Raw genomic sequence first — 16,004 nt, 5'->3', positions numbered from 1 at the left:
AAAGTCAAGGAGGCAGCAATAATAACGCAATTTTTTTGAGCATATAACCCCCACCGAGTTTTAAGATTTGACATACAATAAGAGTTTTATGAAATTAATTTTGACGTACTATACATTTGCCTTCTTGTGAAATAATATATTATATAATTATAATTTGTTATGACATATACTGTTAATTGTCAACATACTATACTATTCCTTTTTTTAGACATACCATTCAATCACTTTTATGTGATATATTTCATTATGACTTTTTAATGACTTTTAAAGACTTTACAATGACCTCATTCAGCAGTCTGTATATGTTCCTCTTCTTTCCAGATCGTCAGCCTCATCAGTTAAGGCTGAATATCCACAAGTATATGACAAATTAAACCACCTGTCTTACCACGCAACACAACTGGCAGTTAAAGAAAAATCTCATTGATACTGGAAATCCAGGCTAGATCCTGTTCTACATAATCCAGTATGGTAGGTGGCAGTATGCACCTAAAAGTTGGCATTGCAATTTAAAAAATCGCAGCGAAGAATACGGTAACAATGATGGAAGGTGGAGAATTGCTAAATGTTCATGAAGAAAATGACAATTATACGCCGGATTAGGACAAACCTGAGGACTCTTCTATATCCCATGGGCCGTGTAAACACCAGTCCTCCTGCAACCGTCTCAATGATGGATCAAATGATATAAAGTCATGAGAATTAAAGCTGCATTCATTTCAAGTTGAACCATGTTGCACACATTGGAACCAGCCTGGATATTTGATATTTCATTCCCGTATCTTTTGTCGTTAATTAATTAATCATTTTAATACAATTAAGCTTGTATGAAAGTGTGTTTTTAGGAATCACTAAATTACCTATTTCTGTGACACTGGATTCTGGCATCTGCCTAGAAAGATCATTTTTAAGAACAGCAGATATGCTGACAATAGGTGTAGCCTATGAATTGCCTCAAGAAGAAAGACACTCACCCACCACTTGTTTCCAACTATGTTCCTGCCAGATGCAGTTATGGAAAAATTCAATCAATCAGCCCTTAATCTATAAATAATCAGTCCCTTGAGTGGTAGAAGATCTGGTCTAGTTCCGCCCCCCCACAAATATATCGTTAGTGTTCAGACTGTAAAAAGTAAAGTGGTCCAAAACTGCCTCATGAAATTACGCCCTTGCTTCTAGCTCTCTCATTAGGCATGAGAGGTGAGCAATGGGAGGGGGGGAAAGGAGAAGACTGAAACCTGAACTGATGGGTAAGTGCCTGACGAAAGAGGGGCATTTTAAACGGTAAGCTGATCTCCCTTGGTGAAAGGCCTGTCTATATATGCGCCAACCACAGCAACAACATATAGTTACAGAAAATGAGCGTAATGCAAATTGACTGCCATTGAGAACTATTTCTGCTGCACTCCACAGCTCCAGCAAAGCTCATTTATAACCATATAATGAGTACAGCACAGAGCTGCCTGGGCAGAAGGAAATGGTGGAGGACATGCCACCAAGTGGAGGGAAAAATAAGGGGGGAGCCAAGATGACAAAAGGTCAAACAAACTACCCCAGTCCAGGGCACATTTATTTTTCCACAAGAAACACACAAACATGCAACAAGGTCATCACAATTCAATAAAGGCCGATAGATTAAGAAGCCCTTCATAGTTTAATCAATGTCTCTCTATATATCTTGCTTTTGGTTGATCTCAGTTTCTCTTTACGAACCATTTTAAACAGCAATATGTAGAGACCGCTTAAGAGAAATGAAACCACAAAAATCATGATTTGAAAATGTCAATTAAAATGGGTACTTCTGATGTAAAACTATCTTTGTTTTACATGTGGTCAAAAGAGTGAGGAGAGGAGCCAAACGCTGCCTCGTCCCCTTAAATCAAACACGCTAGAGGAACAAAGCTTTCTAACTAACTGGAGTAAGCTGCAAAACCACAGTGCTAAATCACCAGGAGACCTGGGTGATATCTCTAAAGAAGCTACAATGTTATTATGCAAAAAGCTTTGCATAAGAAGGCAAATAAATGTCAAATCCGTGAGCACAAATGAGATCCACGTGCGCGTGTTTTAGATCTAGTGAATACGGTTTAGAGGCGGATTGAAACCCGCCTTTACACCGCCACCTAGCGTTTGTGTCAGGAGTGATATGCGGCCAATCCAACGATGATGATTGTAACCAATTCAATTCAGTGATACAATGGTGACTGGCTCCGCCCACCTACTGTCAAAAAGAAAAAAACACTCACTCACAAGCAGGTGAAATCTTAGCGAGCAGAAGAGCAGCGATAGAAGTCATGCACCAGGGGACGCTCCTCGCCCTCCAAGCATGAGTTGGATGTCATTTGTGCTTGCCTTTTTTGCCATTGATTGGCCTTCATATATGCATCGTCAATAAACTTGCTCACAGTTGGTTAACATGCACCTCTCGGAGAACATTACTGTATCTTTAAAGGACATGAACCTAAGATTTGTCGAAGACGCACTCGGCACACATTCACACACACTCGCACAGAAGAGATACAAGCACACAGTATATCCACACTAAATGTTAAGGTATCATTTAGAAAGAGAAGTACAGTTTGCAGTCGATACTATGAGAGTACAACTGTAGACTTCATACGTTAGGATTAAAGTGATTCCACCCCTTCTTCCACTTCTGATCAAATGGAAAGTAGTATGGTATGAATCTTAATCAGAGTTATACAGCAATGTTGTGTAATAATTCTTTTAGAGACAATCATCATTAAAAAAAAAGACATCAAAAATATATGTTTTCTAGTACACAGAATGTGATCTTCGGATCGCAACCCCTTTGTTTTAGAATCCATGAGGTACAGTAGGTACCCCATAAAGAAAACATCCATTGTCATCTAAAACAAATAAATGCCTTCTTGCTACACAAAAATCATGTATAAGATCTTAAAAATAGTAAATTGCATATACACCACCTCTCTCTCAATCAGACCAACACCATACCATGTTTTATTCATCAATCCCATATAAGTCTGTACACACCTGAAAAGTCTTAAGGGCCTGCAATCCACTCATGCTACAAGGCCAACACATGGAAAGGAAAAGTCGAAGAAGCAAACATTTGGATTCCTCTGGTTAATTAAACTTCTCTCAACATGGAAAAGAAATTCCCTGATAGGTTGGAAGCATTCTCTCTTGCTGTCCCGTATTATAAAGGGAGTCAAAAAGGTGGTGAAGGAGAGAGCTTGAGATGGGAAACGGCAAACAATATTTGTTTTTAACACCTGGGTCCAAAATCACATTACAAATACTTTTAAGTAGTTTGTTGAAGCCTTTGCAGTTGCCAGAAAGTTGACGCAGAAAAGTAATTGAAAGCCCCTGAAAAAAAAACAAGAAAAAAAAAAAAAAACACAAATGCAAGGACACATACCAAAAACAATGTCGTGTAAAATAACAAAACTTAACTTTGGGAGAAAACTGTATTGTGTTTTCAGGACCTTTTAAAAATGTAATTCAGTGTACTTTGATTGACAACTGACTTAGGTCAACCTCACCAATCTGTTGTTCCAGCTAACTTAAAACAAACCTCAAGAAATAGCGTCTATTTAACCCAGGCGTGCAGTTTTCACCTTCAAACTGAACAGAGATCGCTGACTGCATCCATTCCCATGTTCTGGACAAGTAGAAAAAGAGAAATGGCCCATTTGGGGGGGGGGAACGGACATCTTCATGCTGCTAAAGCTCCCCCACCAATAATAAGGACACATTTACTGTATTTATTGGAGTCCCACAGGGGATCAATGACACAGATTCCACATTCAGGTAACGAGAGCAGCATACGCTAAGACTATGTAATATAAGACGTCCATAACATGTCGTACATATTTCAACAGTCCCTGACATACTGACAAATTCATCTTTGCCAGATTTGATGTATTCATGTTAACATGTGCCTGTGTATAGATATGTGGGCCATCTTTATATTTACTATATAGAAGAGTATAAAAATAAATTAAACTTACGCCATCGACTCAAATTGAGCTTGAATTTAAAGATATATCACATCTGCAAATGTATATCATAGATTGGCCTATTTTTCAAAGCATCGCAAGCCGGTTCATAAACAACTTAAAAATAGACAGATTTAGTTGCAATTTCATATTTTCCTAAAAATCGAATGACTGATTGAACCAAACCGTTGCCTCAAAGTGCTATGGAAGACTACGATTCACTCCAAAATTAAGCTCACAGCTGGGTGCCCACACGGTAAACCTTACATCAACACCCCCTCTCATTAAAACTGATCAGATATACTCATGGAGAATTATGCAGCACTGGGTTATCTTTTATCTCAGAGCGTAGAAACAGCACAAGACCTCCTCCAAGCACGTCCAAACAGTCTTCACCCCCATGGGCATAAAATCTGAAGGAGGAAACAGGGGAGCGGAGGAAAAAAGCATGAGAACTACATACAGAAGTGCTCTGCTGTTGATCGGGAGGGGAAGGAAAGTGGGGGTGTACTTAAGGATCGTCTGTAACAACTCTGAATGAGCTGACGCAAAGAATAAGACGTTTCCCTGCTCGCTGTACAAGCAGTGGATCCCCGTGTACTGCCCAGCAGAAAACAAGTTCACAAGAGACGTGTGCATCTCTGGCAAGCAGAAGCCCAAGATGGATCTCCAAGGGACCAACGCTGTCGTGTTTGAAAGAGAAACGTCCATCTGCTAGAAGCGTGTTCAGCTTTCCTCCTAAAGGACCTCAAGCCAGCAGATTAATGCCACAGAGCCTGCCCTCACACACTCACCTCTTGTGTATGGTCAGAATGATGGATCGTAAAAAAAGGCCAGGATTTGTCTCCCAACAGGGAGAAAAATAATGCAGGTTTCATATTCACAGAGGTCGGCGTCATCAGTGTGTCAACAAAACAAATGAGTTTAACCTTGGGAGCATAGCAACACATCCCTCTTTACAACCTCAGCCTGTCAAGTAACAACACCTCACAACTAGCATCAAACTGACCGGTAAGATGCTTGATTCATTTATTTCATGCGGCCTCTCATAGACGGTTCACAAGGTTGACAATACAACATACGTTTATTACCAAACACTAGTATTTCATAGCCTTTTATCTCTTCGTGCACGACAGAACACACTTCCATTTTGGAGAACTGACCTAAGGTTTTAGAAGTGGAAAATGTCAGAGGTGCCCAGTGCAACTTAACGGACACATCACCAAAAAAAAAAGCCAAAATCCTCTCCTTCAAATCACAAAACCAAGTTTCACCACTTTACTGTCACCAATAATTAGAGAAAAGGAGGGACGCAAATAATCAATTAATTTGGATGATTCAAAATGCTGAAATTCTCTTAAAATCAAGCAAGAAACTGACACCTTACCCGATTGTAGATATTTGCCCAACCTTCATTATGCAGCGTTAGTCTGGGCCATGCATTCTGGAGTTCAGCATTTACAAATATGGGCCCATTTACAAATATGAGCCCTCATCAAGTGCAGAGGAACAGCTTCAGTTTGAATCTAAAAGGGGTTAAATACAATTTACCAAGACAGAAATCTCACCTTGTCTTTGTATTCTGGATCAAGAGACAGCAGGGGGGGAACCTTAGGTTATACAAATCTAAATATTGACCATAACCACGTCATTTAATTTGCATCCGTTGCTCTTGTGCCACCACTTCTGCAGGCTATTTTTGTTTGTGGGGAGTAAAGAGTTGTCGGCTACTTGCTGGCCCGTCATGCAGGGTCCTGTTCTCTGGGAGGTGGCGGGGAGTGTTGGGAGCCTGTGATCAGCTCAGCCGCTATCAGTCCTTCAAGTTGTCCTCACCGACCCCCTGGGCCGACAGCTCTGTCAGGACGTTGGCCAGGTAGTTGGGGTCGGGGTAGCCATGGGCGGTCAGGTTGGATCCGAATTCTGTCTTGTGGTGAATCTCGTTCCACACCACCGTGTCCGACTCGCCCGTGGTGCTGGACGTGCCGATGGTGAAGATGAGGCGTCGGTCCCAGGCCATGATGAGCAGCTTCAGGACCTGGAGAGACAAAAGTAGAATAACTCTTCATATAATTATAATGTCATTCCTCTTTTATAACATGCAGAGACATTGTTATGCTTCTCAGAAAACCAGGGTTACACAAGTCATTTTAAGTTTTAGTAAAGCTAAATACAAGCACAGATTGCAGAAAGAGCAGAACAGCTTTCCCATTTTTTGCATCGAGGTGCACTGGGATTCACTCAACACAGCAAGCTTTTACTGTTAGATCATGGCTTTCTTACCTTCCTGCCTTTCTCATTGTCAGGGAGGTAGCAGTGACGAGGGAACCCTCTTGCACTGAACTTCTTCCCGGGGTTGGGGTGCTCATTGGTCTGGTGAAAAACAAGCGTTATAACTCCTTCTCTTCCAATTAGGACTTAATCGTGTAGGAAATGTCAGCAGCAGCCTGAGATCGAGCTTTATTGTTCACGATGCTAACAATGGCCTTCTGTAAAAAATATTTTGAGATATGCTACTGTAAATATCCAATTATCTCTTGAAATATCATTTTTTAGAAAGTTGCGAGAAAAAAAAAGCGAATACATCCACATTAGCGATGGGGGTAGAAGTAGCACTGGTAACTATCGAAATCTGCTGGGCAACTATTTGTGTGCCCCCACCAGATTACCCCCCACCCTTATAATTAAGGTAGTTACAGTTGTCTTGTCGTGACAAATTGGTCCCATAATGTTCCTTATTTCTGGTTTAAAATTGTGTTGCAAACCAATCTGAGTGCAAAGCAGCAGAAAGATACTGATTTTATCCATGTAGAGTGATGTATTGACTTTCTTTGTTTCTGTGATGATTCTCATTCATTTGGTGACTGTAACACGAATGTAATTTTTGCTGTTGTCCATTAAGTCCATTACAGACTTGCCCATCGGGATGTTTAGAGTGAGGACCGAGAGGAGAAAGAGAGGCAGGGGAGCTACAGTTCCCTGGCAATAGTGCTGCTATGCTGACCTGAGTGGTCAGGTCACCCACAGTATCTGTGGTCCCTTGGGACATTAAGCCTGTTCATCTGGTGGAAAAAGGTCAGTTTATTGACTCGATTAAAGCTCCTCTCAGCAGTCAGGATGAAACATGCAACCTTTTCATCTCACCAACCCAATGCTCTCCTTTCCACTGTAAAAGGGAGGTAAATTCAAAATGACCTTCATTGGATCGGTTTTATTTTCATTTTAAAGAATCTATTTATTTCATATATACTGTATACTAAATGATCAATTAATTACAAAACCCCTGCAAATGAATACATGGTGGTAAAGAGTCTATCACTGCCCAGAACTACTGTGTGTTCTTTAAGAATGCTGTTTCCTCAGTGGCTTACATAGCCACAACACCTCACCTTCCTGCACTGATAACCGCCCTTCAAACTAAAGCGGATAAGCAGCAGTTGAAGAAAGGGCACGGATTTAGAGAGCACACACAGTGGATCAAGGCACAAAGGTATAGCGCGGTAGATTTAGTGAAGCAACACAGTTCTGACCTGGATCCCAGCAGGAATGTCGTAGACGATGCGGATGGTCTTGGAGTCCGGGTAGCCGGGCAGGCAGTGGGGGATGACATGATACTCCATCTTCCCAGGAGGCTGGGTGCCTGTTTTCTCCCCGTAGATGGTTTTGCATGTTGGACACTGAAGACTGCCATCCTGGATGGAAGAAAGAATAAATATCTATATTAATAACACAATGCAATGATATTGACATGCATTGCTTCGTGTCATATTGCTTTAAAGGGTCAGTTCACCAAAAATAATCTTTTCTGAACTTCAGCTAAAGTGTTATGTAGCCATGTCGATTTTGGTTTTGGTTTTATTTGCATTTTGAGTTTTCTGTCTCGAAGTTTTCTGCCCTCTTTGCAAAACAATAGCCATGAATGACATTAAGGTTGTGGTGTTAAAGCAAACATGTAAAGCTTCACCGATCAATATTTTAATATCAATGACGTTCAAATGACATATTCATAATGTGAAAGGGTTCGCTTGTGGTGATGAACCCACAGAGAATTATCACACAAGTTCCCCTAAGATCTCAGAAATGTCTCAGCTCATTGTTTTGGTTTTACAACCGACAAATGTGTTGTTTTGGTTCAATGTCACTGGTGGAACCTAAAACCTAAAAGAAAAATCCACTGTACGCAAACTGTCCGGCACCAAACAGCAGAAAGATAAAGTTAGCAAGAAGCGAAAAGACATTTGTGAGAGAAACCAAGCCACAGCTAACGAAGAGATGTATCACGTTGCTAGAAACACAGACCCAAATGCATGCCAAACATGTTGGACAATTCAAATTTAAGCGGTGATAATATGTTAATGCTGCCCCAAAGTGGCGAAAAAACAAAAGTCCCAAAGATTGCCGTTGACAGGGTCTAAGAGTAATACGAATGGTTGAAATGTTGAAATGTTCAACGAAAGTTTTTCAATGCTCTGACTACCACAGCAGGGGGAAAGCAAATATATTGGTACCTCAAAACCATAAAAACATGGCTAGCTACCACCTGATATATAAGATATGAATTGTGCCATTTGCACAATCTTGCCTTTTCATATTGATTGATAAATTGCTTTGATATCAGAAAAATTGTTGTTAATGCAACATTGATTAAATCCGCTTGTAGTTGCCTCTTCTGCATTAGCAAGCAGTACATTTGTATTTCATGCAAGAACACTGAACTGAACGAAGTGAGCAGAATGTATAATAATTCTACAAAGTCTTGCTGTCACGACTGATATGACTGCATCAGATCCCCATCTGTGTACAACAATATTGAAGCCTGATCATCTGCCACCGCCATGCAATCTGGTTAGACATCACAAGTTAATAATTTCAGCCTAGAGTGACATCATAACATCGTCTGGCTCACAAGCTTTTACCCACCTTATTGCCATTGTTGTACATGGCCACCAGGCACAGCAGATGGTACATGTGCCCACACTTGCCAAGTTTGCCCACCAGTTCTGGCTTGATGCCTTTGTGCTGCAGGATGCCTTCATAGCCTGATGACATGACCAGCCTCTCCATGCAGATGGTACAGTCCTGGAAAAGCCAAGCAAAATACGTCAGCTGCCATTCTACATGAGGATGTATTTATGAGACTCTCGCACTGAGTTAGGGGTCACAGAGCCAGTCGCTTGGTGGGCACAAAACCTTTAAGTGTTCTGTGTGTGCGGGTTTTTCTTACCTCATCTGGCAGCACTTTAATCTTCTCTGTGTATCTTCGCACCACATCCTCTGGGTTTTTGCCTTCTCATAGAAAAAAAGCATAAGAGAGATGAGATGACCACTGGAGAAAAAAAAAACAATCTTGCCACTTATTTACACCCACATACCACAAGCAAATATGAAAAGGGGCACGATGGACCGCTGGATGGCATTTGCTTGTTATTTGAACACAAGAGAATAACAGCTATAACAGCTTGATGGATGAAAAACTTTCATCTGTTTCAGCAGTTGCTCTGGCCTGAGCTTGACTGAAGCCCTTTATTTTCTGATGAGAGTGTGAGTGTGCATGTGAATGTAGTGTACATGTCTGCGATGTTGAAGAGGAGGTCACCTTCAAACTGGCACATAACAACTCCGCCTTCCCCACACTCTCTGATAATCCCTGTGTGCAAACCAGGCTAGCATGGCTGAGAGCACACCCACAGCTTCCACCCCTAATACGCTTACAGGCAACCTCCTTTCCCCCGGAGCCTTTGTTTGTTCATTTGAGGGACAGACAGGGAACAGAGGGCGGGAGAGCAGTGGAGAGAGACAGACTGAGCCAAAAAAGAATGTTAAGGTATAAAAGGCTAGGGGAGGCAGAGAGCTGTGAAAAGTGGGAGGAGAGAAAAAAAGGAGGAGGAAGACAGAGGAGACTCAATTGCTATTGCTATTTGATGGCTTCATGAGCTGGAACAAAAGCCACTCTGACCTTTTTGTTCTGTACAGAAAGCAGAGAAGGATAAGCCCAAATCTCCAAGCACGAGTAAAAAAAAACACATCTCCATTCCCCTCACAACTCTCCAGTATGTCTGTGGTCACACTCAGACTCCACATACAGGGATACATTTTAAAAAGGCCCACAATTTCCTAATAGATTCTATTGAACGAAAAGGCCGGCAGCATGGCTTCAGGGACGGCATTGTCGGTCTTTATCAGGCATGCTGACGTTAGCATTTAGCTCAAACCATCACTGGGACTAAGTAATGTTCAAGCCTCGTTGAGTTGGTTGGTTGTGTTGAGTCAACCCGGTCTAACCCGTAAAATAAAGCGTTGCTGCATCATCTGCTCTGGAGGCTTGAAGAGAACAACCACGGTGCAGGGATGGAAGCCCAACAGGCTCACTGGTCAATTAGGACGAAGGCTCCCTTGGGAGGCCATCGGTTTCCACGGCTTCCATCGACCAGCACTTACTTATTCAAGCACAGCGTCCAACTAAACACCAGATCCCCTCTCAAACCAGCTCATTACAACGGCCCCTTGTTAATTACTTTCCTGTCGACTGCTAAACAGACTGACAGACAGCCGATATGGGGGAATCCTGCAAAGCTTGGTCTGTTCCTCTCCTCAGAGCATTTTCGAATGTATTCACTAACACACTATGAACATACAGTGGAAGCATTTGCACTTCATTGTTCACTCCTTGATTTCCTCCATCTTACCTCTCCTCAGGTGCTTTTTCTTGGTTTTGCGGCGCATGCCGTTGATCCCGTGCACAGGCTTCATGTCGCTCTTGTTGATGGGTGGTGGGTGCAGTATGGGTTTGGGGGCCCGAGTCAGGCAAACCGGCAGACCTGCAGCGCACATCAGGATACCTGTCATACCTGATACATATGGACAGCACACACACACACACACACACACACACACACACACACACACACACACACACACACACACACACACACACACACACACACACACACACACACACACACACACACACACACACACACACACGCACACACACACACACACACAGAAGAGTGGTAAAAGCACTGATTGTAAATGTCTTTCAAGATCAATAAGTTTGACCACAAAAATCACTCGTTTTAGTGGTTTTCTGAGCAGATGGTACACAGTAAATGTTGACTAACCTGCTAGCGCTGGGTGCACAGGTCCAGATCCAGTCAGGTTCTTTACTGGGAGGGCAGGAACCCTACAACAAAAAAAAAGAAAAGAAAAATGACTTTCTGGACTGGTGTTTTTCCAAAAGTACCTCATGGCCACAGAAAGTGACTAGCTCACATTACACATTCATTTAGGGTCATACTACTAGGGTCATGCTTCATGCCGTGCCAGTCCATTCTCATTAAATAAAATTTAAAAAACATCTATATTTTTCACATTCTTAAAATGGACCTGTAACCTCCAAAATCAGCAGTTAATTGTTCTGATTGTGCACCACTGTCCGTTATGCCAAAGCTGAGAAAAGTGAGAACAGCAGCTCTCTCTGCCCTACATGCCACAAAGAACACTCAAGTTAAAATGTCACAAGTGCTTCACCACAGAGACGGAGACAACTGCAATGGTTTGAGACAGTTTGACTCATGGACAAAGCACTGCAGCAGAGCCTGATTCAGGATGACATTTGGAGAGGGTGGAGTTCATGGCGGACACAGACGACAAAGACAGTTGACTTGTGCACTCTTCCAGATCTGCAGAGCAGAGTGGACAAAAGCACTTGAGGCATTAATATGATCATACAAGTCAGTGAGTCTCTTTTCAAAACCTCAATTCAACCAGCATCACACAGAAAGGACCACAGAGCAGCAGAGCTCCTTTCCTCCGGCTAAAAGTAAGCCTCAGTGTGACAACTCAAGTAACAATAATCAAAGTAAGTTAAGATAGATAGATAGATGTAAACTTTATTTATCCCCAGGGGGAAATTCGTTGAAGCCATTTGATGGAAATGTTGGGTTCATTAACAATGCAATTGCATCGATATCTTGTTCACATTCAAATTCAACAAAGAAGAAACAACAAAATTGCACCAGATGTGAGTTGGATGTGAGACAGGCCCAGCAAATCAAGTCAAATCTAAGCTTCAGGATAGAAAGGCCACCATTTACATATTTCTATTCTGTTACCATCTTCATCCCACCACAGATTTGCATTATAGTTCTAGCAGCAATGTGCATTGTGTCCCTCGCTGGCTTGTGCTTCTGTAAAGTTATGTGCATCATTATATTGCTTGCAAAAAAACAAAAAAAAGGAAACACAACAGGGATAATCATTAAAAAAAAAGCTCCACAGCACTACTAGTGGTTAAATCTATCATGAACTAAACCAGAAACATTCTGCTCAGATCTAGAAGAGTTACATGAAATGAACAGGTGTAAATGGGGCACTGCTGAGGGAGCCCCTGGTTGTTTATCTCAGTTTATCAACCACACACACACATACACTTCTGCACATGTACTTCTAAATCTCCCTGCTCTTTGACCATGAAGTGACTGAGATCTTTGGCCCAGCAGCTCTCAGGCGTTTCACAAATTTGCGTCGAGAGACTGCTTTCATATTAGCGAGAGCCTCTGTTCCTGTGCCAGGGGAAGCCCTTCAATAAGCTGAGTGCAATAACAGAAAGGGACGCGAGGCCTGGGTGAGGCTGATGTGTCAAATCGCAGCACTGGCAGGGACTCACATACAGCAGTGAACCATCAGCTGACTCCCTTTGTGCGTGTCAGGGGTGTGGAACTGGAACAGGTTCTTATTTAAGATGCAGGATTTTGTTTGAAGCTAAGACTACAGCGAGTGATTTTGCACCTTCGACCGCAGCCGGGGAATTAACGGGTGAACTCACCTGCTGCAGTCGCTGCCTGTAACAAAAACTAACCGGTCGATACTTCGTCATTCAGCTGCTCGTCACTCAATAAAAGTACCAGTATCAGCTGTTTGTCTTCCCTGCTGAGGAAAATGTTTAAGGCGGAGGAAGCAACAAACACCATATCAAACATGAACATCAAAAGTAGAGTGATTGGCGAAAGTAGAATGTGATACGCAATGAAACCAATTTAGGTGCTGCCCAGTGGGAGAGTTCCTCCTTCATTTAAACATGCACTTCGCCCGAAATCAAATCAAAACAACATTAACAGGACGCCCCCCCCTTATGAGTGCATGTATAATTTGGCGTGTTCAGTGAGAGCACTGTCATCAAGCAAATCAAATCATTTTCATTAGGAGAAGAGGGGATGAGACAGCACACCATGAGAACCCGTAACACCATCTCAATGTGTGCCACATGCACGCTTTGCACAGCCTAAACACTCCTGTAAGCATACAGAGGATCTGTCAGGGATCCATATAGCATAACATTAATTAGGAATGCTTTTCATCTTTCTTGCTTTCCAAAGATCTCGCCATCAGCCACAGAGTGTATTGCATAATACATATGCAATGTTAATGAAACTGCTGCACACTGTGCGATTGCACAACCAGCAGAACCAGCAGCAGCTACTGATGATCATTATCTTCTAAACCTAAAGAAAAAATGCATCCCATGTATCTCCAATGTTCATAGTTTATTTTTCCAGAGACGGAGAGATCTTCATCCTGCAGTCAATTTCTCATGGCGCTGTACTTCACTGTTTCTGTAAACTGTATGATTACCTATATATACACTGCAGATATTGCTCGAATAAAAGGCTGCTTATTACCAGCCAGTTGACCTGTAGAATTTGTGCAGCAGCTGCCACCCTTTATCTCTTCCTGCACGCTATGAAGCTCTTTTCTCTTGACTTTAAAAAAAAGATAAAAAATGGAGGCGCTGACCCTGTCTGTCCTGGCTGCGCCTGGAGTGCTGGGGTTTAAGACACACGCCACCTCCTCACACTCTGCTGACAATCCCTAATGCTGGATGATGTCAAGGGTTTAACACTTCCCTCTTGCTGTTTATTCCTCTCCCTTTCTCACATCATATTTGTCTAAAAACACCATCATCACCATTGGGAGTATACATCCAAATCCATTGTCATTAATCTGTCATTTCTATGCAAAAAACAGTCAATGCAGAGAGTATCCAGTGATCCTGAACAAAAGGCTGTGATGGCTCGTATTCACATCTTACGAGCAATTATAACTCATCGCCAGTGTAAACAAGAGCAGACCCCTTTGGCCTTTCCACCACAACACTGTTGTTCCAGCACTCAAGTTTTGACAAGGCACCTTCAGCGAACCAGACTGGACCTAGTCACCTCTGCATCTCTTCCTCCTAGTAACCTGTAGTTTCACTACTTCGCTCCCTTCTGTCCATTGAGTCTAGCAACACTCAAACCTTTGAGGGAGGACAGTGTGTACAACTGAAGAGAGGAAGAAAAAATTCTTATGGCAGTATTTTTCATGCCAGATGCTGTAATTTCGGACCTAAAACCGATGGAATTAAGTGATAAATCCAGCCCCAACATACCTAACCCATTAACACCACATTATGTATGGCCCCTGTCAGGTCAAGGCACAAGGGTCCCTCTTATGTCTCGTGCTTCCTTTCCTAGGGGAAGCTCCGGCCTGCCTCGAGGACCTAATCAGACCGAGAGCGATGTGATTCCCCAAATAGAGAGATCACATTAGGCCTGGTTAAGAAAGTGCTGATGGGGGACTAATATCTTCTCATCTGTTTATTATGCACCATAAAGACAGTGAGAGAAAGGTTGCCATGAGAGAACTCCAGGAGTGCTTAATTGCACATGTGAGTAGCGGGAGCCCTACGCCTGCTACACCGATGGAGAGGGGGGCACAATGTATCTGAAATGCCCTGAGAATAAGCAATACTGACACCAAGAATTTCCAAATTGCATCAGTTTGGTCCATATAAGCGCTCATGATTTATTCATTAATCTCAATATTAATTCATATCTCGTGGTGAGCACCAGAGCAGAGCGGGGCAGCGGCCCACTGTGGGATAACGATCTCTGCACTCCACACACAGCCCTCCAGCCAAAACTCAAGACGAGCAGTCTGAACACAAGCAGAGTGGCGCTCGTCAACACAGCCAACGGCAGCCTGCACATGCAAACACACACACTTATTCCTCTTGTCTGAAGACAATGCAGCGCATGTCTTAACTCAGTTAAATACCAGAGTGCATGGGGAAAGTGCATAAGAGGAAGTGGTTTGGCTGACAAAAAGAAAAGACGTGAGAAAATTCCCCGGAGATCTTGTGACGTTCTTTCTGTGTTCATTCTACCTCAACTTCTGTTTCTTTATCTTTCAAAAAGACAGATAATTCAATACCATCACTTCTCACCACTCCATGTAATCATACATTTATTTTGTCTTCTAACGTGTGAAACTTTGCTGCTTATCCAATGAAAACAAATCTTAAATTGCAGCCCTTTTGTGTTTGACAGTGGAGCCAAGTGCAAGTAAGTAAGACACATGGCCATGACAACATTTGAATGCAGGTGGTGATACAGTGGGCTGTTTCAACCCAGTAATAAGTTAAAAACCAGCAGATGGTGTTAGTTCTAATATTTATGGATGCAAGACAGATACCCCTCCTCCACACACACACCCACACTTTTACTGCAGCCCCTTCAATGACACATACTGTGCTGTGTTAGCTTACAGACAGATGAAATCAGTCATAGGCAAGAGTATTTTTTAAATGTAAATGTATACATTAATGTGGTAGATATACACTTGTAATGATAAGGATGATTATGCACGTAAAGCAGCAACATCAACTCATGTAAACAAGCCACAGCGTGCCAAACACCTTCCTCACACCCAGCACCACTTATATTAGGGTGTGGGGGTGTGAGAGAAACAGATCTGATGTTCTACATTCTTCGTGGTTTCCTCCGTTATCAGTCTGTAGCATGGCTCGTGGGAATCTGCGAGTGAACACACATTTCAGGTTTGTGTGCATGTGTGAGCTCTCATGTCCTGCTGTGTGTATGTTAACCACATCCTGTATGTCGAGCCACTCGCCTGGGAACCGACGCACTCCACCTCACCTCCTGCCTTTCCTCTCTCTCGCTCTCTCGCTCTCCACAAAAACCT

General features: G+C 42.5%; 1 protein-coding gene across 1 annotated transcript in view; it reads right to left on the bottom strand.

The window, feature by feature from the left end:
• Positions 1–5,793: 5,793 nt before the first annotated feature.
• The window catches only part of dtx1 (deltex 1, E3 ubiquitin ligase), a gene marked incomplete at its 3' end in the record, with an annotated part of 31,899 nt that continues 21,688 nt past the window's right edge, over positions 5,794–16,004 (bottom strand). The window contains exons 3-9 of the mRNA XM_079270442.1: positions 11,102–11,163; positions 10,667–10,828; positions 9,205–9,266; positions 8,901–9,059; positions 7,511–7,672; positions 6,264–6,353; positions 5,794–6,018 (exon numbers count right to left, since the gene is read on the bottom strand). Coding sequence (XP_079126568.1) covers positions 5,794–6,018; positions 6,264–6,353; positions 7,511–7,672; positions 8,901–9,059; positions 9,205–9,266; positions 10,667–10,828; positions 11,102–11,163 — 922 coding nt within the window. The remainder of the gene's footprint in view (positions 6,019–6,263; positions 6,354–7,510; positions 7,673–8,900; positions 9,060–9,204; positions 9,267–10,666; positions 10,829–11,101; positions 11,164–16,004) is intronic.

Source organism: Melanostigma gelatinosum, assembly GCF_949748355.1.
Source record: "Melanostigma gelatinosum genome assembly, chromosome: 6".
Taxonomy (NCBI): Eukaryota; Metazoa; Chordata; class Actinopteri; order Perciformes; family Zoarcidae; genus Melanostigma; species Melanostigma gelatinosum.
This window is presented reverse-complemented; position numbering and strand designations above follow the sequence as displayed.